Source organism: Rattus rattus, chromosome 2 (assembly GCF_011064425.1).
Source record: "Rattus rattus isolate New Zealand chromosome 2, Rrattus_CSIRO_v1, whole genome shotgun sequence".
NCBI lineage: Eukaryota > Metazoa > Chordata > Mammalia > Rodentia > Muridae > Rattus > Rattus rattus.
Genome location: NC_046155.1, coordinates 214,790,610 through 214,816,569, shown reverse-complemented (window position 1 = coordinate 214,816,569; position 25,960 = coordinate 214,790,610). Strand labels below are relative to the sequence as shown.

Below are 25,960 nucleotides of genomic sequence, written 5' to 3'. Positions count from 1 at the left end.
TGCAGGAAATTTTAGCCTTTGACACTAACGGCTATAGCATGCACAGTAACAATAAAAACAGAAACACAAACTACCTTTTCCCTACCCATAGAAACATAGAAACCTCATACTGTTAGCTGTTTAATTTTGTCTCTTTCATTTGAACCATCCTTTTTGGCTTCCCGTGTGAATACCTATAAGATATGTTGTAAAAGACAAATCTGTGAAACATGGCTGGTGTCAAAATCCAAATTCATTTTGAATGCATGCTTGTAATCCCAATACTTGGGACATGGAAGCAGGAAAATCAGAAATTCATACTTATCCTCAAGCCAGCATGGGCCACATGAGACCCTGGTTATCTATCAGCAAACCTATAGCAATCAAGAAACGAACCAAAGTCAAATATGGAAGAGATTTTGGAAACATCATTTCAAATATTTAATAACTTATCAATATGCAAACAGAGACTGGAGAGAAAAGGCAGGGCAATGTAAGAGAGACACAGAAATTCTAGGGGAAAAGTAACTGGAACAAGAACAAAGAATGACGTGATGGGTTTCACAAGAGATTAGACACTGCTAAGAAAAAGCATTGAGACGTTGGAAGGTAAGCAATAAAACAAAGGGCTTAGAAAGAACGAAACAGAATAGCCAAGAACTGCATTGCAAAATATACAACACTCATGTCACGGGAACACTCAGAAGAAGAGAGAGAGAACATCAGGAATGTTAGAAGTAACAACAGCATGCCTTCCAAAATTCATGTAAGGGGCAACACTAAAGACAACATATCCCCCAAAATCTCTATCTACAAATAATACCATGTTCAAATAACTTGAAAAGATGTCACAATGTCTCTTGCTCTGAATTAAAACATCCCCTGTTTAGCAGGAGGCTCACTAAGGCTGAGCAAATAGAACTTGATATCTTGAGTTTAAAAAGTGGGGTAGATGTAACTATTTCTATGGTGAATATTGTTATGTCAAAAGATTGTCCCCAGATCTCTACTGCACTTTCATTTCTCAGAAAACAGTGTCAAGTGCTTTTACTTAAGATATTTAAGGAGGAAAAAAAATCACGTTTCAAATAAATTTAAAAATCATTCCAATTATACCTAGATTTTGCAAATTGTAGTTCTTTTTTTTTGCAAGATATAGTTCTAGTTGTTTAATTGTATATGTATATGTGCACTTACATGTGTGCATGTGTGTGTGCATGTACGGTATGAGTTCTTTTAATGAGTAGTTGTTATTCTGCAATTGGTAAAGTGAATCTTCTCCTGTAATAAAAAACAACCTAGGGAGAGGGTTAGCTGAGCTAGAAAATGTCACTTGCTGAAGTGTTGTCTTTGACTTCAAAATGACAGACAGATAAGACTGCAGTAACTCAGCATGAGAGGCACTCCTGGAGGTATTTGTTGCAAATTTTCTAGTTTGAAACTAGACCGAGACAGAGGCAATATATATTTGACAATCACAGTTTAGACTTTCCAAATTTTCCTTCTGAGTAAATATAAATTATTCTAGCTGGGTATGTTATCAAGTTATCCAAAGGGGATTGTTATAAAAAAATTGATTCAGTTTCTCTAACAAACCAAAATTTGTGCTCCTGAATTATTTCATCTTTCCCTCTCCCTTTCCCTGTCCGTCTTCCTCTCTCCTCTCTCTCTCTCCCCTTGTTCTTTCAGACAAAGTCCCCTCTGTGCAGAACAACTGTTATTCAGAGAGTTGTGCCCTCCTATATGGCCCACCAGAGAGACACTTTTATTTCAGTCTAAGTTGTGTGGTCCCTACTAAAAAGTATCTTTCAAGATTATATATATAATCTTGGTTGGTATTGCACAATACCTGTTTCCTTGGATACAGGGTAATTTTCACTTGTAGAATACACTAAAAGTTTGCCTGGATATTCTTATTGAGATCATGGAGAGGAGTGTAGAGTTTCTACATGAACCAAAGGTTATAGCCCTGGTTTCACCCCAATTACATTTACCTTATATTGGTATTAAATATGAAGGTGATGATTACTTACTCATTGACAGATCTGCATTGCTCCAGGTTCTTAAATTAAAATTTGCCTTCTCATTTGACCACTTTTGCCTGAATTTTCTTGGTAATTATTTTGTAAGTTTTTCAACTTTATTTCAAGCACGTACAAATATTTAGTAATATTTGCAATAATATCATGTAGTACTTTTAGAATTTACAGTGGCTCTAGCCAAAATCCTGGGCAAGGACTAAGTTAAGTGAACAGAGAGGATTATGCATAAAATGTATTTTTGTAATCCTCTACACCTCAAACTTGTTACAAGGATAAAATAGTAAGACACAGAGAAAAACAACACAAAACAGAAGAAAAATGAGTTAGAATCAGCAAAGTAAAATGTGTAGGGGCCAAGATCAGCTGTAAGAAAGTGAGAGAAGGTCGGGTTGACTAGGACAAGGAATGAGTATGTGCCTGAGCACAGAGACATGGATAAAGGTAAGTATTTCCCGTCGCACAGAATTCCCAAAATGCCTCGGAATTGAAGACATACAAGCCATTTAAAATGTGAAAATGAAGGGACAAGTTTTTTTAAAAAAGGAGTTTATTTGATGTCTGAATATTAAACTCAGGTCTCTGGGGATGATGGGAAACTGCTACAACCTCCCTACATAGGAAATAAGACCTCAGAACCCTGGATCAGTGGAAGGAAGTGAAGTCTAAAAACAATAATATTATATGTCTTACTTAGCCTTTTACTGCTGTGAACAGATACTATGACCAAGACAACTCTTACAAGGACAACACTGAATTGGGGCTGGCTTAAAGATTCAGAGGTTCAGTACATTATCATGAAGTCAGGAATTTACCAGCATCTACATAGGTATGGTACAGGAGAGGCTGAGAGTTCTACACCTTCATTTGAAGGCTGCTAGGAGAATACTGGTTTCCAGACAACCAGGATGAGGATCTGAAAGCCCACATCCACAGTGACAAACCTACTCCAAGAAGACTACACCTACTCTAACAAGGCCACACCTACTCCAATAATGCCATGTCCAGGGCCAAGCATACAAAACATCACATTATCTAAAACCATAGGGTTCATGGTCAGTTGTTCAGCTACTCATCATTTGGAGTCAATAACTTCATAACCACAGAAAACAGCAAGATAATACCTGAGTGCAACTATGTAAATTCCAGGGGAAAAATAACAGAAGAGGAGTGGTACTGCCCAGCATGGGACAGCTACATGGAGAAGCCTAGAACTCATCAACACAGAGTCTACAGAACTGAACCTTTGATTAAAGCATCTCACATGTAAATAAGGACACGTGGCAAATGTCAGCAGGAACTCAAGGAAACCACTTAACTAAAATGAAGGATCAAAACATGAAGGAGGACAAAACAAAACGGGAAACCAAATGAAAGATATGCATGCATTAAAATTATAAAAACAATTAGAAATTTCTCTGGATTACAACACTGCATCATTAAAGCTAAATTGGAGTAACTAACATTTAAAACTACATGATATACTTCTTAGGAAGTAAAAATAAGAAAGCTGACATTTAAAATTCCTCATGGTGGTGGGACTATGTGAGGAATGAACGTTCCATGAAGATAAACTAAGTCAAGGAGGCAAAAGGGAAGTCTTAGTTTAGGGTTGAGACTTTGATATGCAGTTGAAAGTTAATGACAGGCAGAGCCTGAAGTACTTCTGAGAAGACATTAGCACCAAAAGTCTTTTCAGAAAAGAAACACTTAAGGTGCCGAATGCAAACTTGTCATCACTATGAAAGTTTAGACCTGCCACAGCCAAGACCACAGGATGCCACAGTCTCTCAGAGGCAATCACCAAAGAGGGGGAGTGGAAATGTTAAGAAATCCTTGTCCACCTAAAATTTCATGGTGGCTAAACTGTCCAATTTGTGTGCGAGTGTAGGGGATAAAGAGTTTTCAAACCTGCAGATTCTTGACTTAGAAAGCTTGTGGAGGATGGGTCTTGTGAGAACTGGAAGGAAATAAAGAAGAGATTCCTTATTGATTATGGAAATGGCTACTAAACGCAAAAGCAAGGCAGAAGGCGCCACCAAGGTGGGTTGCAATAAAGGTTCCTATTAGGGGTTATGGGACTATTTAGATGATTTATCTGATCCTGATTTAACTTTGATAACTGTTTGGTGTCCAGAGAATTGCCCATTTCCTCCAGATTTTCCAGTTTTGTTGAGTATAGGCTTTTGTAGTAAGATCTGATTTTTTTTTTAATTTTCTCCAGTTTCCGTTGTTATACCTCCCTTTTAATTTCTGATTTTGTCTCTGTGCCCTCTGGTTAGTCTGGCTAAGGGTTTAACCTAACTTGTTGATTTTCTCAAAGAACCAGCTCCTAGTTTTACTGATTCTTTGTATAGTTATATTTTTGTTTCTATTTGGTAGATTTCAGCTCTGAGTTTTATTTTTCCTGCCTCTACTCCTCTTGGATGAATTTGCTTCTTTTTTGTTCTAGAGATTTCAGGTGTGCTGTCAAAATATTAGTGTATGCTCTCTCCAATTTCTTTTTTCGGGCACTCAGAGCTATGAATTTTCCTCTTAGCACTGCTTTAATTGTACCTCCTAAGTTTGGGTATGCTGAGCCTTAATTTTCATCAAGTTCTAAAAAAAAGTCGTTAGTTTCTTTCTTTATTTCTTCCTTAACCAAGTTGTCATTGAGTAGAGTATTGTTCAGCTTCTGGTGTGTGTGTGTGTGTGTGTGTGTGTGTGTGTGTGTGTGTGTGTGTGTGTGTGTGTGTGTGTGTGTGTGTGTGTGTGTGTGTGTGTGTGTGTTTGTTTTTTTTGCTGTTACTGAAGACCGGCATTGGTCCATAGTGATCTGATAGGGTGCATGGAATTATATCAATCTCCTTGTATCTATTGAGGCCTGTTTTGTGACCAATTATAAGGTCAATTTTTAAGAAGGTACCATGAGGTGCTGAGAAGGTATATTCTTTTGCTTTAGGATGAAGTGTTCTATAGATGTCTGTCAATCCATTTGGTTCATAACGTGTTAGTTTCAATGTGTCTCTGTTTAGTTTCTGTTTTCATGATATGTCCAGTGATGATAGTGGGGTGTTGAAATCTCCCACTATTATTGCGTGTGGGGCAATGTGTGCTTTGAGCTTTAGGAAAGTTTCTTTTATGAATGTGGGTGCCCTTGCATTTGGAGCATAGATGTTCATCTTGGTAGATTTTTCCTTTGTTGAGCATGAAGTATCTTTCCTTATCTTTTTTGATAACTTTTGGTTGAAAGTTGATTTTATTTGATATTAGACTGGCTACTCCAGCTTGTTTCTTAGGACCATTTTCTTGGAAAATTGTTTTCCAGCCTTTTACTCTGACATAGTGTCTTTGTCACTGACATGTGCTTCCTGTATGCAGCAAAAGGCTGGGTCCAGTTTACGTATCCAGTCTCTTAGTCTATGTCTTTTTGCTGGCGAATTAAGTCCATTGCTGTTCAGAGATATTGTTTTCTGTTATTTTTGTTGTTAGAGGGGGAATTATGTTTGTGTGGCTACTTCTTTTGGCTTTGTTGCATGAAGATTATTCTTTTGCTTTCTTTAGGGTGTAGTTTTTCTCCTTGTGTTGTTTTCCATCTATTATCCTTTGTAGGGCTGGATTTGTGGAAAGATATTGTGTAAATTTGGTTTTGTCATGGAATATCTTGGTTTGTTCATCTATGGTAATAGAGAGTTTTGCTGGATATAGTAGCCTGGGCTAGTGTTTGAGTTCTCTTGGAGTCTGTATGACATCTGTCCAGGATCTGCTAGCTTTCATCGTCTCTGTTGAGAAGTCGTGTGTAATTCTAATAGGTCTGCCTTTATATAGTACTTGATCATTTTCCCTTATTGTTTTTAATATTCTTTCTTTGTTTTGTATATTTGGTGTTTTGAATATTATGTGACAGGAGGTATTTCTTTTCTGGTCCAATCTGTTTGGGGTTCTGTAGGCTTCTTGTATGTTTAAGGGCATCTCTTTCTTTAGGTTGGGGAAGTTTTCTTCTATAATTTTGTTGAAGATATTTACTGATCCTTTAAGTTGCGAATCTTAATTGTCTTCTGTACCTATTACTCTTAGTTTTGATCTTTTCATTGTGTCCTGGATTTCCTGGTTGTTTTGGATTAGGAGATTTTTGCTTTTTTGCAGTTTCCTTGACTATTCTGTCAATGCTTTCTATGGTATCTTCTGCCCCTGAGATTCTCTCTTCAATCTCTTGCATTGTGTTAGTGATGCTTGCATCTATAACTCCTGATCTCTTCTCTTGGTTTCCTATCTCCAGGGTTGTCTTCCTCTGTGCTTCCTTTATTGTTTCTATTTCCACTTTTAAATCCTGGACGGTTTTGTTCAATTCCTTCACCTGTTTGGTTGTGTTTCCCTGTAATTCTTTAAGGGATTTTTGTGTTTCCTCTTTAAGGGCTTCTACTTGTTTACCTGTGTTCTCCTGTATTTCTTTAGGGGACTTATTCATATCCTTTTTAAAGTCCTCTATCATCATCACGAGATGTAATTTTAAATTCACATCTTGCTTTTCCTGTGTATTGGGATATCTAGTACATGCTGTGGTAAGATGTGGGTTCTGGTGATGCCATGTAGTCTTGGTTTCTGTTGCTTAGGTTCTTGATTTTCCCTCTCACCATCTGGTTATCTCTGATGTTAGTTGGTCTTACTGGAGATTGTCCCTCCTGTGAGCTTGTTAGCCTGTAATCTTAGGAGTGAGGGGACTCCTCTGAGACCAGCTCTCTCAGGGCAGGTACTGTGTCTGAGAAATGTGGGATAACCCTAGCTCTAGGTGCAGATGGAGGCCAGAAGGGTCCTGTCCTAGGCAGCCCTGCAGCTCCTGTGCCCCATGGGCTCCCAGGTGTCTCTATCCTTGGGCAGTCAGTGGAAAGAAAGTGGGGTTCTACTTGTGGACTGTGGGCTTTGGAGGGAAAGCACTCCTGGCAGTCTAGCTCTCTGCCAGCAGGTTTTGGGTTTGAGAGCTATGGCACAGCTGAATATTATATTTTCTTTTAATAAGCAAAACCACGTTTTGAAATTACTTGTATGAGAACAGTAGTTATAGGTTTTCGATAGTTACCTCTTCTGAAAATATGATAACTCTTTGACCAATGTCTTAGTGTGTCTGATAGCCAGGAAGATATTAAGCCTATTTATAGTTTTCACTAGAATCCAGATGCATGTGTTTCCCTTTAACAAGGTGGTTCTCAACATTCCTAATGGTGTGACCCTTTAATACAGTTCTTCATGCTGTGGTGACCCCTAACTATAAAATTATTTTCATTACTACTTCTTAAAGGTAATCTTGATACTGTTATGACTTGTAATGTAAACATTTGTATTTTCTGATGGTTTTAGGTGACCCCTGTAAAAGGGTTGTTTGACATCCAAAGGGGTCATGACACACATGCAAAGTGCTATAATTTATTTCTGCTGCTTTTCCTTTTTCTGGAATACAAATTGTCACATTAATAACATATTAAAAACAAGCTATGAGAGTAAAATGTTCATATTCCCTCTTATGCATTACTTGTCATATTTTCCTTTCAGAAATCAATATTCCATAGCTATTTAAATAATTTTCCATCTTCCACTAAGGTTACTTTAAAGCATTCTACCTCTCCTAGACCAGTTCTGTTTCCTGTCACTTTGGAAGGAAAAACAGTCAAGTCTAAGGGGTTTAGACTCTGCTTGATACCCAGGCACAGAAAAAGCATCTGTGCAGTGTGTCTTAAATTCAAGGAGCACATGACCTTGATCTAAATAATGCAGGAATAGAGTCAAAGCATCATTTCCTTGTCATACTTAGAGGAAAATATCTGTAACCCAAAAGTTTTTAAAATGTGTCACTTATGATGGCTTTTCATCCTTTGTTTTCATGAAATATTCTGCAGTCTGTCAAAGTGCAAGTTCATCTCAGATATTAATACAGATAAGAAATAATATTTAAAATTTCCTAAAGAAAAATTACCCACAATAATGAAGATGAAAATTTCATTTTAATATATAGTAGAAACCTTGCTTAAACATTTCATGAAGGATGTTTAACCAAAGGTTGGTTAAACAGCAAAAATCTCTATTTAAATCTATCTGAACAATTCTAATAAACCCTGCTCTTCTGCTGTTTATATTTCTGACTACACGTTCACCCAACCAGTAGATGAAATCAAAGGCTGAGAATAAGGTTGACCAGTTGACCAAGTTTGCTTCCAATATACTTCTAAATCCTCCTGATGGAACATCTTGCACATACTAAATACATCTATGTTTCCTGCCTTTCCAATTGCTATGTCCATTCAAGAGAATTCTAACATCCAGCTGAATTTTCCACTAGAATTACTATGCTCACATATTCTACATCTTACAGCTTAACTGTCTTTTCCAATTAAGACAAATTTCAAGTTTATCTCTTTAGATAGTCTTTATGACCTTCTGTGAATGGTCACTCCCCAACGAACACACACATGCCCTGTGTATTTTCATGTTTATCTCTGTCTGCTCTTATTCATATAGCTGTAATGAATTTCCACTTACTTGCTTACTCACTTTACCACAAGTTGCCTTTGAGGTCGGTCTTTAATGGTGTCCTTTAATTTTGCATGGTTTGACTACATCTAATTCATCAACCAAATGCTCAACAATTCCTAATCCAAATTCATTAAAATCTCTCATGTCTCTCTCCACATGTTTAGGTTCTGGATTTGTTCTCATTTGTAAGTATATTACAGATAGAAAATGATAATTTTAGAAAAATCAGATGATTTGAAGATAATAAAATACTATTATTCATGAACAGCAAGAAAAACTCGATCATCTATCACAGTTGTGTGCTTTGGGGCAGCAAACCAAACACTACTGTAAGTTATAAAATATGCTGCGGTGTCAACATTTTATAAAATCAAACCATGCAAACTCTTTCTATTCTTTTAGTTCAGGACGAATTGATCAAATCTTAATTAAACTTTTTAGCATGGTAGCATTCAACACACAATTCCAAAACCTACCAAAAGATTTAGATACTTCGTTTTTGTAAGTATATAAGGGCAATGAGGGCAGAGAAAAATCAATTTTGAGACACTTAAGGAGGTAGCTTTGGACAATATATTATGGTTCTGCTTGATGGTTTTTAAGTTAGTTAGTGCTGTTTTAATTCATTTTCATAACAACCCCAAGAGGGTAAACACAGTTCATCCAAATGTTTCATTTAGAAAGTTACTGAACCTTGAACTTCACCCACATTAAGCAACTATTGTACTCTTTAGCTGTATTTTCTGCTCCTTTCTAGTTTTGTTTTGAAACAAAGTCTTGCTAAGTTGATCAGACTGGCCTTGAACTGTCTGTGTCACCGAGGCAGGCCTGAACTTGCCATCCTCCTGTCTCAACCTCCAGAGAATCTAGAGTATTGGGCATGCTATCATGCTTGGCTGGAACCAGGTTCAGAATTATGTACTCTACTGATTTCCCATTAAGATTTAGTAAGTTTGAAATATTTTGAATAATAATGGTCTCTGCAGATATTGTAAAATATGAGACAATATCAGCGGAGATTCCACATTGAAATAGACCAATGAGAAAATTACTTTAACATTTCATGTTTATTAAGTCAGAGAATCTATTTTAAAAGAAATTGTGACAAGTCACAAGTGGGTAAAATTTTGAAACAAAAGTTGTCATGAATAAGAATACGAGATTCTGTGAAGAAAACTTTCTGACCTTGTTCTAAATATTAACTCTTAATGACCAGTAATAAAAGAATGAGCATTTTAGCCTATCTGTATCTGATAATTTTGCATCTCATGCTTAGATAGAGCATTAAATGGTTTATAATATATCTGCATACTCACTTCATGATTTTCTCTTAAAGGCAGTGCTGTCTGTGGTTAGATATACAGATGGAGAACCTAAGTCTAAGAGACCTAATGAGAAATAAGGACAGAGTTCCATTCTTCAGGTTCTAGCCCAAACCCCACAATGCATACTCATATAGGATACCATCCTCAGTAGATACTTACATTTCAGCACACCTTGGATTTCATAAACAGGCTTCAGAGTCAATGTACCATAAAAGTCTTCTGGGAATGGATTAGTTGAGTCCCACTTATTTGAGAAATCTGTAAGTTTCACTGTTCGAGTTCTGTTTTTGGGAATCTTCCATTCAATGATTTCTTTTAGGGTATAGATATGCTCATCCTCACACTCATAAAATTCTCCTTCTTGCGACAATGGCAAAGTAAATGAGTGGCTCTGTTGATTCCTTACCACACCACAATTCACCAGTGTTTCTCCGTTAATCTCTTCAACCGAGTTGAAGCGGATTGGCTCACCCTGCTTAATAGTGAGATTCTCTAGTTTTATATCCTTCAGGTGATAAAAGCAAGGATGACCTAGTCTACTGGGTCCAATATTAATGGTTCTTGTGATTTCTTCCATTGTCAGGTATGGAGTTTTATCAGCCATGACCTTAAAGAGACCTAAGAGAGAATTGTATGCATTAGCATTATTACAGTGAAAATCTCATAAGAAAATCAAAATAATAAATCCATATCATAAGCATAGTATAGCTTCTAAATATTAAGTACTTATTTTATGCACATGTGTGTAGACATGAGTGTGCAAGCATGAGTGTGCAAGTACATGTGCGTGGAGGTCAAAGGACTGTTAAAAAACCGTGCTCTTTACAACAATTTCTCTTTTTGGCCTACAGCTCACTAATTAGGTGAGACTTGCTCTCCAGTAAGTACCAAGAATTCCCATCTGCTTCCCAGAAACTGGGATTAAGGGTGCACCCCATCATGCCCAAACTGTCTTACCTAATCCTTGGGGTAGAACTCAGGGCCTCATGGTTGCTATGCAACCATTTTACTGCCTGTGCTATATCCTTATCCTGAGATGCTTATTTGAATCTTAAACTCTTCCAGGAACAATGTCAGAATATACTTGTAAATTATTAAATCATCTGAACAGGAACAGAAATGGAAACAAGAGGAAGCTTCTTGAAAAACCAAATATGCTGTCCTTAGAAATAGGAAATCTGGTGACAATGTGTGCTGTCCTGACTACCAATGTGATTTTTGAGAAAGGAATTTATACTCTCGACATTTTTCTAATTTTTAAAAAGAGAAGACTTGATTAATTTTTCCATGAAGGTATTCTCCTGGAGACACGCTGAATTAAAGAATGGAATACATTTCCCAGAAGTAAATGGATTTGGTCAGATTTTGATTGAAAAGCTGTACAGCTGCAACTAGAGGATGGATGTATTAAATGTAGCTGAACCTTATGCTTTAAAATATATTTCATGTTGTGGATACTTTACCATAATGAACAATAATTGCATTGTTCTAATTAATGTCAGAGTTCTTGGCTTCACTTGAAGCCCTATGACTCTCCAAAGGGGAATTTGACATGTCTAATTTCCCATTTTCCTTTTCTTATAGAACCATTGGATGGAAACATACATTATTAAATCCTAACATAATGTATGTATCCTAGTATTAGTAGTAGAAGATCAGTGCTCCTTACAAAGCTTTATGGAACTGTAGCAACTTAAATTATTGATTGACTGATTTTTGTGCAGGTATAAGCATATGAAGTAGGTGTGTGTGTGTGTGTGTGTGTGTGTGTGTGTGTGTGTGTGCGCACGCGCGCGTGCATGTGTAATTATAAATACGATCTTCTCAATCTCTTTAGAATGATTTCAGCACTGACCAGTTGACATTTGATAACCAATTAAAGGGCTCACTCCTGAGGAGGATTATTTCTCCTGCTCTCTATATCTCTTGGTTGCCTATAGATCTCTGTCTAGGGGTGGGACCTCTTGATATTTCCCCCTTCCATGATAGCAATGTCTATTGATATTGTGCTTCTCCAGTTCTTGTTTAGGTACATATTGAAAAGATATTGGTGAGGCTGTTCTGTCACTTCTAGGAGACACAGTTTTATAGTTGTCTTGATTATTTGGCTGTTACAATCTTCCAACTCCATCTCCAATGATGTTCCCTGAGCTTTGAGTGCTGAAGTTCTGTAGTAGATCAGCTTCTCTAATTTTTTCTACTGAAATTTCACTATTTTTACTTCATAACTTACCAATTTCACATTCACAATTAATAATAATGATTAAATCTTATCAATTTCACATTCCGAATTTTCTCAATATCCTTGAATATTTAGTATTTAAGTCATAGTTTTATAGTTCCTTGATTAAACAATGCAACCTCTTTCTTTCAATTATTTTCCCATTTGTAGGCATGTGTTCTTTGTATCAGATTCATAAATGTATTTGTTAAATATGTTTTAATATACTCTGCAGAAAATAAAAACAAAAATTATTTGTTTTCTCATATAAAAATGGCTTAATGATTATATTATATACTAGCATGCCCCAAGAAGATAGCATGTTTACAAAGCTTACATAATATAGACTGGAGAAATAATTCAATGGTTTACTCAATAAATATATCCTAATTAAATGTATCTATTTAACAGTTTACTCAGCTTATGGTTATCTTTTATGTGTATTAATAATTAATTTTTAATTCTTTTGAGAAGTTTTCTTTAAGTGTAAGTCTATGTTTGATCGACAAAGTAAAAAGGAATTCACATGATATTTAGAAAGAAAATTTTGAAAAGGTATCAGTGCCTTGTATTAATAAGCAAGTACTCTGCCACTGAACTGAAAACTTAAACTTCTGTACTTTAAACCTCTATACATTGATCTGTGTTAATCTACCACTTGCTATACATGAAGATTACAAGAAAAATGAGCAAATAGTGATATTTTGACTTCTTCCTTCCAATTTGTATCCCTTTGACCTCCTTTTGTTGTTTAATTGCTCTGAATAGGCCTTCAAGGGCTGTATTGAATAGGTAGGGAGAGAGTGGGTAGCCTAGTGTAGCCCCTGATTTTAATGGGATTGCTCCAAGTTTCTCTCCTTTCAGTTTGAAGTTGGCTACTGGTTCATTGTATATTTTATTGTATGGTATGGGCCTTGAATTCCTCATCTTTCCAAAACTTTTATCATGAAGGGGTGTTGAATTTTGTCAAATGTCAGCATCTAATGAGATGATCATGTGGTTTTTAGAGGAATACAAATTGATCCATTCTTATCACCTTGTATAAAGCTCAAGTCCAAGTGGATCAAGGACCTCCACATAGAACCAGATAGAAGAGAAAGTGTGAAAGATCCTCGAACACATAGACACTGGGGACAATTTTCTGAACAAAACACCAATGACTTATGTTCTAAGATCAACAGTAGACAAATGGGACCTCACAAAGTTGCAAAGCCTCTGTAAGGCAAAGGACACTGGTCATTAGGACAAAATGGCAACCAATAGATTGTGAGAAGATCTTTACCAATCCTAGATCCAATAGAGGATATTGGATCCAATATTATCCAATATTATCCAATATATACAAAGAACTTAAGAAGTTAGACTCCAGAGAATCAAATAACCCTATTAAAAATGGGGCACAGAGGTAAACAAAGAATTTTCAACTGAGGAATACCGAATGGCTGAGAAGCACTTAAAGAAATGTTCAACATACTTAGTCATCAGGGAAATGCAAATCAAAACAACCCTCAGATACCTCCTCATACTAGTCAGAATGGCTAAGATCAAAAACTCAGGTGACAGCAGATGCTAGAGAGGATGTGGAGAATATCACACTAAGTTTTGTTGGAGGGTCTTCAAAATGCCATAGATTGATGGACTTTGGGCATCAGAACCCAAAGGGCATGGATGATAAGAGCAAGGTGGTTTCAAATAGGGATTGCTAGCTCTGAAAACTGGGGTTCAGCTCTAGCCCAGCCCTTTCTTCACTATGTGTGGGAACATAAACCCTGGAAGATCCATTGTTCTCTTCTAAAAAGTAGGAGAGATGATATCATCTTCTTTATATAGTATTATAGTATTTAAACTCAAACAGGTAGCATGTTTAGACAGTATATAAAGAAATAGTGGTTACTACTTCTCTTGTTTTGTTTTTGTTTGTTTTGTTTTGTTGTTGTTGTTTTGCTTTGTTTTGTTTTACTCTGGGGTTCAAAAGCATTGAAAGTTGATTGTAAGGTCAGATCTTGTAACATCGCTACAAGTTCAGTGCCGACCAAAGACATTAAATATTCCAGGCTGGCTCCGGTAGATGAAACAGCAGCTTCCACTCAGTACTGAGCAAATTTTCCCAGCAATGATAATTTCCACAGATTTTTACCACAGTGTTTGAAAATGGAAGTAAGGGTCAGGTGACATAGTGAGATGGCCCACCTTTGGAGAAGCATTTCCAAGTTGCTTTCCGGAATCTGAACCTATGCTTTGATAAAGGCTGAAAATGCAACTGCCATAATTTTCTGTTCAAAAATAGGAGTTGTAGAGAGTGTGAAGATGTAAGCCCATTTAATTCACAAGCATGACTTGCAGCTATTCATGAGGTATACATTATACACAGTCACCCAAGTTGCCTTGAACAAGAGATGCCACAAAATGCCAAGGTGTTTTCAAAAACACATTTTATTCAGGACTCTGAAAGGCAGTTGAAGTCATTAGCGGGTTGGGGGTGGGGGGTGCCCCTCCCTCTGTCTTAATGATCTTAATTTGCTAATGGAATGTTCGTGGCAAGATTTTTGGGAGCCATGTGGGGCTGGTTGTGTTGTTTGTAATGATGTTGCCTGCAAATTAAATGTACCTAAGTAGCCACCTGTTTGTGCTTATGATTATGTAAAGCCCCATATGTTTCCCTCTCTACACATGGGAGGTAAATATTGAAAAAATTATTCTGGTGTGAAGGGTGGAAACAGCAGCCATTCTTTTGTAACTGTCAACATATGCCACAGTGTTTCTGGGGGACATGCTGCTTTGTTTGATGTATTTGCTGATTCTTGCCATGTAGTCGGTGGCTTTTCTCTTCTTTTTTAAATCTGCTACCCATAGTTATGCAAAATCAATTAAAATCAGTTTACACTCAACTCGAATGTAGACAGATAAAATTTTTGAGATGAGCATAAATTTGAAGTAGACCTTACAGATTATCATTTAAATCATTTGATTTGCAACATAAAGAAAACTGGATGTCCTCACCCTACCTAAATTCACTCCCTTACAAAAAGAAATCTTCCGCTCCTAGCATAGCCCTTCGGGTCCATACAACATGGACTTGAAATTCCCACCAGAACATGATACTTTCAAGCTTTTGCAGCCCATGTTGCCCGTGGGACTTATCTGGAAACCCATTTCCTAGCCTCTGAAAATTCTCTTCCGGCCACCTATGAAACAATTGGGTCCAGGTCATGGCTAGTCTTCCTGTGGACACATTGCTTCCCGATCTACTAGTTCTTCATCACCCTGCTTTCAGCTAAAGCTTCAACCTATCCCTGCCTGCCTGTTCTCCACTCTTTCCCCTGGAAGTGTTGATCTTTGAAGGTCTTCAGAGACTATGGGTATCTGCCTCGCTCACTGGAAGACGCTTGCCCTGTTTTCTTGCCTCCCACCCTCCACCCTGGGTAGCAATTTCTGTTTACTTTGGATGAAGTGAGCTTACTGTATACAAATGACCAGTATAGGATATGTATTTTAAATACTGAAATCAGAAAGACGCAAGTTTCTACTGGTATTGCTACTGTCTCTACACTGGAACATACTGAGGAAAAGTGACACTCTATAGTCAACTGGCAGGGTCTTAGATTAAACATTTGTGTTTATGTACAGCTTTTTTTATAGTGCTGCAGCAGCTGGCTTCATATGTGACAAGTACATATGTGTGTGTGTGTGTGTGTGTGTGTGTGTGTGTGTGTTGTGTTCTCTATTAATGTGTAGTCAGTTTACATTGTTTCATACATTGAAGGTGTTTCCTGGAAGCTAATTTCAACTTTAGAAATAATAAATATATAAATCAATAGATCAAAAGGAAAGGACTTTACACAAGGAAGGTAAACAACCTGGGCTTTTTCTATGCTTTCTGCCTATGACTCATAACTAATAAGGTTATTGACAGTTTAACAGCCCTCATCAAATTCCCAGGAAACTTTTCAGTTACAGCCGGGTGGTGGCGGTGCGTGCCGTTAATCTCAGCACTACGGAGGCAGAGGCAGGTGGATCTCTGGTCTCAGAGTGTGTTTCCTTCCAGGGCTACATGGAGAAAATTTATCTTGAAAACAAATTCACTTACAAACAAAGAGGATAGAAAAATATCAAAACTATATCATCAAAAGTAAGAATAAAGGATCAATGACTTCAGAAAGCCAAAAATAAGAATGACAGTTGAAACTAAGTATTATAAAGGTCTTTTGGAGCTGAGCTGAATTAATAAAGGTGCCTATGTAATTTTAATCATGATAAGAGCAGGCAACTGCCGCAAACCTGCTGTGACATGTGTCAAGGTGGACAGTGAGTTCTTATGAAATGTTTCCAACCCAGGGGATGACGAAACCGATGAGTTCAAGAACTTAGCCACAACTTTGTTCAGATCTTTTTTGTTGTTGTTGTTGTCTTGTAGAAAGGCAGCAAATGTGTTTAGTATTCACTGTGCAGATATATTACAATAAAATCATTCATATCTTCACTAGGAAGGAAGACCTGAGCCTCCTCGTTTTTTGACATACACTCTGAATCTTTATGTACAGACGGAAAGATTTTTCAAAACACCGAAACGCTCCTATGTAATGCACTTGCGCTGCTTTTTCTCTCAAACCATGATTAAACCAAATGCTTTAAAATTTTTCCATGCATAAAACTTTTAATGGCCAAATAACATGGTGTAACATTTGCTATTACTTACAATATGTGCATCTGGGCTTTTAAGTTCTAATAAAAATTCTGAAATAAGTATCACTTTAGAATTTAGTCTAGTATGTGCAGAAGGACCTTTCTACTGGAGACTATCACTCCAGGAAGGCCAGACAGAGCTAAGCATAGCCCAGTCCTAAATCACAAACTCTGCGCATACGCAAAGTGAATACTTGGTGGTTTATTGACAAGTACATCTTGAAGTTTATCAAATATTCTCAGAAGGGCTACACAATCTATTGTTGAATTTAATTTCCAAGTGTTAATTTACACCAGTGAGTACAAACTTGATTCTATACGAGTAAAGGCCATTTGAATTATTTCTCTCCACCATTCACTCCTCAGTTAACTTCCCACGAAACTTGTCTTATTGTTGATAGTGTGTTTGTGTGTCTGTAGAAATTGAACCTGGAGCTGCACACAACCATCTGCTTCACCACTGATTTAGTTCACAACCTCGGCCCTGTTTTCCCATATTTGAATTTTGAGAAAGTGTCTAGCTAAGATGTCAGGCAAGACTTGAGTTCTGTCGATGCCCAGGAATATCTTGACTTTGATGATCTCCCTGCCTCAGATATCTGTATAGCTATGACTACAGATTTGGGCCAAAAGAAAGTTTTATTGATTTCTGTTTTATATTTTAGGTATAATAAATCTTATAATTTGTAACCTGAAAGCTGTTTAAAATACTTAGTATTATCTAAGTGTTATTTTCATTTCTTTCTTTCTTTTTCTTTTTTTGTTATGTAATGGGGGTTTGATGATTCAACTTGATATACTTTTTCTGAATTGTTTGTAATTATTAATGGTAAGACATTCTATTTGTAGATAGAAAGACTCAACATAATAAACATCTTAATTCTTCACCCCCAAAGTAATGCTATGTTTCCATAATACATAATACAGCTAATGACTGTATATTGGGTCCTAACATAGGTAGAAAAATAATTTTTCAGCATTACATTGTGAAAAACATTTAAATATTTTTGATCTTTTTGTTTCAAATGAGCTTTGCAGGTATTTTCTCAAAAACTAATATTACCATAATTACTACTATAATATATAAGCTATGTTTATTTTATGAGACAAGACTACCAATGATTATTGAATTGCATTAAATTTGTTATATTACAGGTAAAATTTGTTATATTAAATCATGTTCTGATGAAGCTATTAATTAAAAAATATAAGGAGAAGACAATTTAACTTCAGTCTTCAAAAAAACAGCTGGGTTAGTCCCTCACATGTCCCTAGTAATAATGCAGATTGGTAAAGACACTACAAAATATGATTTAGAAATATATAGCAAAAAAGGTATTGAAGTCTGGGGATATGGCTAATGGTGGGGTAATAACCTAGGAGACCCAAGGACCTAGATTTGATCCTCAGCATCACAAAGCACAGAGGGGAAGAGGGAAAGGGGAGGGGAAGAGGAGTAGGGGGAAGAAGAGGGAGAGAGAGGGGAGGAAGGGGAGAGGAGAGGGATTCAATGCTAAGAAGACTGTAAGTTGAAAACTAGCCTGAACTACATAGTAGAACCCTGCCTTAAGACAAACAAAAATCTTTAAAAACATTTTTACTGTTGGCCCAACAATTTCAAGTCCATGAAGTTGTTAAACATCAGAAGTAAAAATAAAGTATTTGTTTAAAGGATAGATCATGGGGTTGGGGATTTAGCTCAGTGGTAGAGCGCTTGCCTAGCAAGCACAAGGCGCAAGGCCGTGGGTTCGGTCCTCAGTTCCGGAAAAAAACAAATAAATAAAAATAAATAAAAGATAGATCATAACAGAAAATGCATCAATGCCCATTATCAAGATAGAGTTAATAAGCATGGGGTATGCATGTGAGAAATACAGAAATAAAAAATGGTGTGTTGAAGAATATTTACTGACCCAGGCAAGTACACAGAAATGAACCTTAGTCTGTTGTGTTAATTCATGTGACTACTTGTGGGTGGATACTCATTACATGCAGAAAATAATATGAAAAGATACATGACACACAGATGATATAAAATAGCTCTAGCATCAAAATTACAGGAAGTATTTATTACTTTTCCTCCATTTTCTCATATTTTCTAATTTTCTATACGACACATATATTACATGTAAAATTAGGAGAAATTGATACACTTTAAACTTCAAGGCATAAAAATGTGTTTGCCAATGTCTATAATTGTACTTCCTTACAATTATTAAAACTTGGAGAAATCAAGAGGTTTTTGTTTTTTTCCAGTGGGGGGAATAGACAGTTCACAGACAGACAAGTAAATATCAGGCCCAATAAAAAAGAGATGACTCGATAATCTGTGAAAAACTATGGGAAAACCTTATTGAGGGAATGACAGAAGGAAATCTGCAAAGGCTGTGTTACAGCATAACTCCAGTCACGGGATGTTTAGAAAAGGCAAGACTACAGAGTCAGTAAAGGTATGGGAGCAGAGAGGGTAATGTGTGGCAGAGGACTCTCAAGGCAGCGAAACTATTTCATATGATACCATAATGGTGAATATATGCTATTATACATTTATCAAAACCCATAGAAAATACAACGCCAACAGTAATTGAATGGGAGCTATGAACTTTGACAATGACCGGAGAGTGTAGGTCCCTTGATTGCCACTCTTGTACTGCTCTGGTGGGACTGACAATCGTGGTGGGCACTGGTTTGTGGGGTCGAGGAGGACATGAAGACCACCTTGTGTTCCAATGACTCTTATTAAAAGAAGCAGAAGGAAGAATTTGCACTACTTTTACAGCTAGAGATTATGAAGGGTGTTAAAAGCAGCCTCTAAATTACATTGAGTATAAATAACATGCTATATACTACTATTCTGTTAAGAGTTAAAAAAAAACAAAAACTGAAGACCAGTATTCATAGTTTTCAAGGACGACTTCAATGCCCCCGTGATGGCCTTTTCATGATGGTGCTGTAAAGACCACATCATTGGGAGAATTACACATACAGGAAAGATGGACGTGGATCAATAGAATAGAACTTAGAGGGAGACATGAAATATAGAACACCGGTAGTTGTAGAGTTGCCCGTTTTCACAAATGATTGTTTTGTGATAAAAGCACTGGTCTAATACTAAAATAATAACGAACACATAGGTGAAAAGTAAGGTATTATTTTCTTTTTCTTTCTTTTTTTTTGTTTCCCCACCCAGCCCAGCCTTCCCCCGTAAGATACTATTTTAACTTAGAATTTTAAAATCTTTTTGCGTTTCAGGTGATATACGTACGTGATGGCTGGAAACGTAGAAAAATAATTTGATTATGTTTTAAATGCTCAAGACAGTTGACCCTGAAATTAAAGCTATAAATCACTATACAAGGCCACCTCTCTTTGGCTTGTTCATAGATATGCAGGGATCCCTTTTCCTGCCAGGAAAATATTTTGTCTAACAGTCACAGCTGAGTTTAATTTGCTTAAGTGAGCACAGTGGGAACGACATGGCTTATGAGAAACTGACCCAGAAAAATGTGAAAAACGAGTCCCTGCTTCTTTGGAAGCAAGTTCTTCTCTGAGACAGAGCTCTGTACAGAGCCAATCTGAACTCCCCTTTCATCCTCGCAGCCAGGCGAGAAGAGCAAAGCCTTCCTGTTGTTTTGCTTCTTTTAACAAGCTTTCTTCAAAAACAAAAAGATCGGGATACTACCTATCGGAAAGGTATATTTTACCCATTGTGTATAATGTTTTATCAGATTGTTTTAGGAAATCATCGTTAGACAAAGAAGTGCCCGTGATTATAAGCTGCGGAAGAGATAGGCACTGCGGTGGGAGGATGAACCGTAAAGGACCTCTGCTTGTCCTAGGCGCCTGCTACTGTAACAAGCACCATGACCAAGAGCAGCTTAGGAGCAACGGAAGGGGTTTGTTTTAGCTTACAACGGAAGGGGTTTGTTTCAGCTTACAACTCTCAGGTCACACTCCGGTCAGGGAGTCAGAGAAGGAACTCAAAGCAGGAACCTGGAGGCAGGAACTGAGGCAGAGGTCCTCGAGGAACACTGGTTTGCTTTCTATGGCTTCCTAAGCCTGCTTTTTCTATTACACAGACACACTTGCCTCCAGCTGGCACTGCCCTTCCAGTTAGCTTGCCCTCCCCCCACATCAGTCATTAATCAAGAAAGCACCCACACTTTTTCTTTCCAGCCAACCCTACAGAAGTATTTTCTCACCTCCTCTCAGAGGACTTGACTGTGTATCGAATTGACAAGACAAAACCAAAATCACCTAGTCAGAACCCTGTTCCAGGGCCCCATACCTTAGTAGATCCCCAGACCTTAGCATAACTGACTTTATTCAGGTTGCAAATCTCAGTAAGTATACAGCACCGCCTGCCAAAACTAGAATAATGGTCTATTCCATCAAAGTTCTGGGAACGCTTCACAACATACTAACCTTGGCTTTTGGCTTCTTTAGTTCTGCTCCTGGCTAACTGTTCTTGTTACCTGAAGTATGTCAACCAAGAACATGTCTTTTTGTGCTTAAAAGATCTCCCTGAGAAAGGCTCAGGCTGCACTGGGATCTCAAGCATGATCCGTAGTTACCATCCAGCTAATAAAGACTTTCTATTGGCTTAAACCCATGTCTGAGCAGTCTTCTCTGCTGAATACCCCACAATACAGCCCCAAGGAATGTAAGATTATAGTTATTCCACGAATTCAATATATCAGTCTCCAAATAAAACAATGGGAAATTTCACTTTAACAACTGGTAATGAATTAAGCATTTTAAAACCCAGGCAAAAATCACATATTCAATATTTTTTATCATTTTGCCAAAACCAATGTTATTTAGAAGCACTTTTATTAGGTCAGTTTTAGTCAATAGTTAGCTAATATTTTTCTAAAAAATAAAGTCATGTTCTCAAGAAAGCATGTGAGATGGTTTTTTCTGAAGCTGCTAAATTTTGGGGTGATTTTTTAAATTCATACTACATAATACTTTAATGCATCTATTAGAAATGTTTAAATTATTATGTAATTCATTTCTCTTCAACAGAGTTAGTGAAGATTTAAATAAAAACCACATACTAAGTGCATGACTTCGGGCAGGTTATTCTGCCTCTCAACACAAATGTCAAATGTGGATCAATATAACATACACACACACACACAGACACACACAGACAAACACACAGACACACACACATACACACACAGACACACACACACACACACACATACACACACACAGACACACACACACACACACACACACACACACACACACAGACACACACACACACACACACACACACACACACACACACACACACACACACACACATACACACACACACACACACACATGCAGACACACACAGACACACACACAGACATACACACACATACACACACAGACATACACACATACACACACATACACACACATACACACATACACCCACCCACATAGACACGCACAGACACACACACACATACACACACAGACATGCACACAGACACACACACATACACACACAGACACACACATACACTCACACAGACACACAGATACACACATACACACACATACACCCACATCCACACACACACACACATTCAAAATGGCGCCTGCTGCATCATCGTATTAACCTCACGCAATGTGAGAGGAGAGCAGAGATTATGGAATAACAGGATAAACCCCCTCTGAGCTTTGCTTTCACATTTTCCACAGACTCCCTGTCTCCTGAAATAGGATTCCTGCACAGCAACTCAATTCATAGCCTGGGACATAAAAATTCAAGGAGAAAAATTTCCCCAATCTAGTGTTGTAATTTCAGCAGCAGTTTTATGGATGGATCTGCAGCTCTCCTGGAGCACACGGTTTAGAGACACAATGTAAAAGGCAAAGGATTTATAGCATTTCAAGGGAAAGCGGAGCATCAGACACACAGGGCACAGTTGCTGTTTGGGAAAAACATCATTGGTCATCATAAAGATGTAGGGAAACATTTCCTCCCAGGGTATCTCTCATGATGCTTCTTAGTCATACTTCCTCACACCACAAAGGAGGAATAAATCTTTCAAGAAAGTAATCGAGGAATTTGGATCCTCTCTAGAAGCCAAATAGGATGTCATTTACCAATCTATGCGGACAATGCAACCAGCTACCAAGCACCGGGGTCTATTTTTGTTGTGTTTGGCAGCAACTGCTAAGTTTTCTAGTTCAGCCGAGAGAGATGTCTTTGAAAAGAACAAACTGTTCTCCTTGGACAGTTGGTTTATTCCCACGGAGAAATGGAATATTCGCTTTTTATCTTTTAATGTATTTGTGCATTTGGGAGGTGACAAAATAGAGACATATGGAAGCATTATATTATAGGATATGAGCTAGTGTGTATTGAAAATTCGCTCTCCTGTCTCCCTTTTAGCAAAGGAGATTTGTACTTGTTCCCTAAAACATCTCTCCCAAATCCCCAGAAACCTTTGCTGCCTTGATGCTTGTTTGAGCCGGAGTTTTCAAAGCCATGTTCTTGTTGCAAAAGTCTGTGTCTTTTGGCAGTGGATTTTATTTGCTTGCAAAGGAAACTTTGTAGGATCATCTCCCCAGGTCTTACCACTGGAAATGAGGATCTGTGTTTAAATACATCAACACAGGGTGATGGAAGTAACCAAAAAATGATAAAGCAGGAGTCTCAAGAAACCACTTCCTCCCTCAAAACTGCAAATTGCTTCTCAGAAAAGCAGGGCTTAAGAATTAACGGAGGAGTTGGAGCAATCGAAGAAGAATTCCTGAAAGTGACTGAATGTCATAAACAGAGTGATAAAGTTCCCATCTCCCTCTGTCTCTGTCCAAAGTTCCATTTTAGGTTTGAAAACCAGCAGCCTAAAACAAAATCATGCTGTGGAAGGAGATGGCTTAAGGCTCCTCAGTTCCAACTCCAGAAAACCGCAACTATTCAATATGTCTAGTACCTCCCTGCAAGGCCACATTAGACAGTCATCTTTACTAAATTTTTGTCCATTCCATGGCAAAAAATAAGTAGTAAATAATAAATTAAATTTTAAAAACCCCCTCTCCTGAGAGCATCTGTCAAACACTCAGTACGGAGTTCCTGCCCTCCTCAGCTGCCTGTAATGGCGTGAGAAGTTTGAACGAGGCAGGTCCATGAGATGTCCGGAGGACACTGGGATGCCTCAGTGAAACTGCAGACGGTTTAGAAGTCCGCATACTCCTCGTGGACAATTCTGCCCAAGTGTAGGAAATCGTGCTAAAGTAACTTACAATAAACATCAATGTCTAGAAACTGTGTCTGAGGAAGTCTAGTCATCAAACTTCACAGAGAAATAGTTTGAGTAACTTACTTTAGATTCAAGGAAACTGGGTTTATAGATTTAAAGCCATGAGGATGCTACCCTACAAAAGAAGATAACTAGTCACATTGGAAGGTGACTCTGACTGCACAGAGTATGAAGAAGGCAGAAAGTGAACATAGTCCCCAAATCTATCAGATATAAATGTGCACAGGAAGACGGAAGTTATGGGAGCATAAATAGAGGCATAGAAAAACACAGATCAAGAAAAACTCACAAAACCTTCGAAGTTTGACCTGTTTTGAAGTGACTATCTGAAAGACACTCAAATTAATTATTCCAAATTACATTATTATAAATAAAACTGCTCCTCGTAATATGCAGGACAAACACTAAAAAACACAGCGTAAAAGTCTATTTTATTTCTAAGTTTGGGTTCCTTAAATGTCTATGACGTGTGTGAGCTGAGAAGTCTAGTCTGACATTAAGTACACATCTGTGAGGAAGGAAAGAAGCCTGGGCGGAAGTTGATGGCGGTGTATCTGCTGATATAAATGCCAATGAAATTCTGTATGAGCGGTAAAGCTGGAGTGGTGCAGCTCAGGAGATTTCCTCTCTAAGGAAATCCAAAATGCCCACAAGAAAAACTAATTTACCAACTCATAAACGATTGGAATTTTATCAAAGTTTGCCTAGCTCAAGGCAAGGATAACGCCAGCTCATCTAGCCTTCTACTTGAGAGGAGGAAGATAGCCATCTGCACAAAAGCAGCCCGCTGTCGCCATCCTTTCCTGCCTAAAGTCAGGGCAGGCTCTCATGAAAGTCGTAGTTCTGAGGCCCAGGCTCGCCTTGAGATTGAGACCTACAGAAGATATATCCTCACGCTACAGCTTGTCACCTCGTCATTATGGGCGCATATAGTGCCTGTCTCACTACATATGCCTCAGCAGCTGCCACTCATGGCTGCTTAGCAAGAAGATTATGATGCACACTTAAAGAAAGTATAAACATTTTGGTGAAACAAAATAAGCGCTGGGGTCAGGCTCACACATCTGAATCACTCTGAAAATAAGAGTGCCTTGGACAGGCTGGCTGAAAGATTTGGTGTGAACTAGGGGGGGAAAAACAATCTCAGAACCTTCTAGAAAAACAACCAGGAAATACAACAATGCATCTTAAAAATCCCAGACTATCCAAGGACCATGAAAAACAAAAGATACAAACTATTTGTAATAGGAATGTCAACAAAATAGATTATGAAGAGACATGAAGAAATAATGAGGAATATGTTTTCCAAACTAATGATAGACATCAAAACAGAGTCAGTAAAGATGTTTGGGGAAGCCAGAGGACAAAGGGCAAAAACTGCACCTCAGCTCACTACAGAAAAATTACCAAAAAATTCTGAGGGATGAAACATCTACGATAGGACAAAAATAGGCATTGAATCTACTAGAACCGTGAAACAAGACAGTGCAGTGAAATTCATAAAGTATTTAAAGAAAACAGCCCACTGACCTCAGGCCACAAATAGTGAAATTGTCCTTCAAACGTGAAAGAAATGAAAATACTCTCTCTGATAAAAATCAAGGAACTCTGTTGTCAGTAGATAACTGCCTCACAAAGAAAGTGCTAAAATTTATCCCACATATACGTGTATAAATGTGTATGTGTGTATGTGTGTGGATATGAGCATGTCTGTGCATACATTTGCATGTGCATGCATGTATGCATGCATATATGACTGTATTACATGTTAGTACATGAGTGGGCATGTGTATGTATGTGTATATTCATGGGCACATCTGTGCGTGTACACATGTGTATGTGTGTATGTATCTATGTGTAACACAAAGAAGCTCTATTTTAGCACCTTTAAAAGATCAAGAAAATAGAACAATATTTGGCTGAAGTAATGAAAAC

The 25,960-nt window shown here is 37.6% G+C and overlaps 1 protein-coding gene across 1 annotated transcript in view; it reads right to left on the bottom strand.

Moving 5' to 3' along the window:
- Themis (thymocyte selection associated) overlaps nucleotides 1-25,960 on the bottom strand; it is a 202,710-nt gene that overhangs the window by 121,225 nt on the left and 55,525 nt on the right. Inside the window, exon 3 of the mRNA XM_032896390.1 lies at nucleotides 10,007-10,465. Coding sequence (XP_032752281.1) covers nucleotides 10,007-10,465 — 459 coding nt within the window. The remainder of the gene's footprint in view (nucleotides 1-10,006; nucleotides 10,466-25,960) is intronic.